Source organism: Silene latifolia, chromosome X (genome assembly GCF_048544455.1).
Source record: "Silene latifolia isolate original U9 population chromosome X, ASM4854445v1, whole genome shotgun sequence".
NCBI lineage: Eukaryota > Viridiplantae > Streptophyta > Magnoliopsida > Caryophyllales > Caryophyllaceae > Silene > Silene latifolia.
Window position 1 is genome coordinate 176,884,992 of NC_133537.1, and position 1,583 is coordinate 176,886,574.

The 1,583-nt window shown below is 39.8% G+C and overlaps 1 protein-coding gene across 1 annotated transcript; it reads left to right on the forward strand.

Annotated features, from left to right (window-relative positions):
* Nucleotides 1-742, forward strand: LOC141618771 (uncharacterized). Its single transcript, XM_074435851.1, has 3 exons — nucleotides 1-121; nucleotides 198-394; nucleotides 728-742. The coding sequence occupies exons 1-3, from the start codon at nucleotides 1-3 to the stop codon at nucleotides 740-742; spliced, it is 333 nt and encodes a 110-aa protein (XP_074291952.1).
* The last annotated feature ends 841 nt before the right edge of the window (nucleotides 743-1,583 follow it).

Genomic DNA, 1,583 nt, shown 5'->3' on the forward strand with positions numbered 1-1,583 from the left:
ATGAAAGTGGCACAGGATCAACAAAAGAGTTATGCAGATTTGCATCGTCGGGCCATTGAGTTCCAAGTTGGAGATAAGGTTCTTTTGAAAGTGTCACCTATGCGTGGGGTGATGCGATTTGGTAAGAACAGGAAGCTAAGCTAGAAGTTCATTGGCCTTATAAGATTTTGGATTGTCTGACCCTTCTCATATGTTAGAGGTTCATATCATTAAGTTGGATGAATCCTTGTCTTATCTTGAAGTGCCAAAAGAGATTCTATATCGCAAGGTTCGCAAGACTAGAACTGGGGAGATAGTGTTGCTAAAGATTTTATGGTCCAATCACAACATTGAGGAAGCAATTTGGGAGGCGGTGGAAGCTATGAAGGAACATTATCCGTCTCTTTTTGATCAGGTATGTGTGGTTACGGAGATGTAACCATGTTTCTTTAATGGGGGTAGGAGATAATCGCATAAGGTTTTGGTACGGTTTTTGGTCAGTTTCGGTAAAGTTTAGTGTTTGTTTTGAGTTATAATAAGTTGTCTTTAAGTTTTGTTTTGAGTTATAGTTGTGTCGTTGCGTTATAGTTGAGTATAGCGAGTTTGTTTTTCAGTATGGGTTTGAACTTTGGGGACGAAGTTCATTTTTAAGGAGGGAAGACTGTAATACCTCAGATATTTGAGCTATTGGGTACTCTATTGAGTGGGACTTATTCTGTCGAGTAAGTCTTGGTTGCGTTCTGGACAGTGTTCTGCTTCGTAGTTACTTAATCGAGTAGGGGCAACTGGATCGAGTAGCGGGTACTCGATCGAGTACGTTAGTTACTCGATCGAGTAAGTCGAGTTTTACGGTTTTTCGGCCGGTTTGAGAGTAATGCGTGAAGAGCTATATAAAGTGATTTCGACAGTTTCCTTTTACTTTTTACTTTTATTCTCTAAACTTTTTATAAAAGAAAAACAACGACGTTCTTCCTCTTCACTCTTTGCTATCAAATCAAGGGCTAGGGTTGTCGGATTTCTGAGGTCTTCACATCTTTGTGATCATCATCTTGTGGGTAAGATTTTTGTATTGTTTTTATGTCATATAGTTAAATTTGGTTAAACCCTAATTTTGTGATTTGGGGGTTTTTGGGATTGATTATGTGATAGATTGTGATTATGTGATTATTGATTATAGGAGTTGATTTCGTAAAAGATGGTTTTTGATCTGCTGCATTTTGTTGATTGTTGGTGATTCTGTATCAGGTAGGGTTTCTCTACTCAGTTGACTGCGTAAATATTATAAGTTGGCATGGTTGTTTGATTGACAAAATTGTTGTTATTGTACTTTGGAATTGACATGTTTAATTGGTATTGTGGATTGGTTGTTGTTTGTCTGTGGTTCACGAGGTGCGCCCTCCGCTGAGTGAAGTCACTTGCAGGAGTGGCTTCACGCCCTTGATTCACCCCTTGTGGTTCCCGTCACAAGGAGGATGTTCACATTAATCGACATGGGTTATTCGCTCTATGGTTTTGAGCGGGACTTACGTTGTACGACTGCGGTCCCCACTGGCGGTGTGGAATATCTATTGCGATGGATATTCTGGCAAGGCTACACACTTTAG

Excerpts from the sequence above, each read along its gene's own strand:
- LOC141618771 (XM_074435851.1), top strand. The coding sequence starts at position 1 with ATGAAAGTGGCACAGGATCAACAAAAGAGTTATGCAGATTTGCATCGT. Across the intron at positions 122-197 it reads GCGTGGGGTGATGCGATTTG|AGGTTCATATCATTAAGTTG; the intron begins GTAAGAACAGGA and ends CTCATATGTTAG.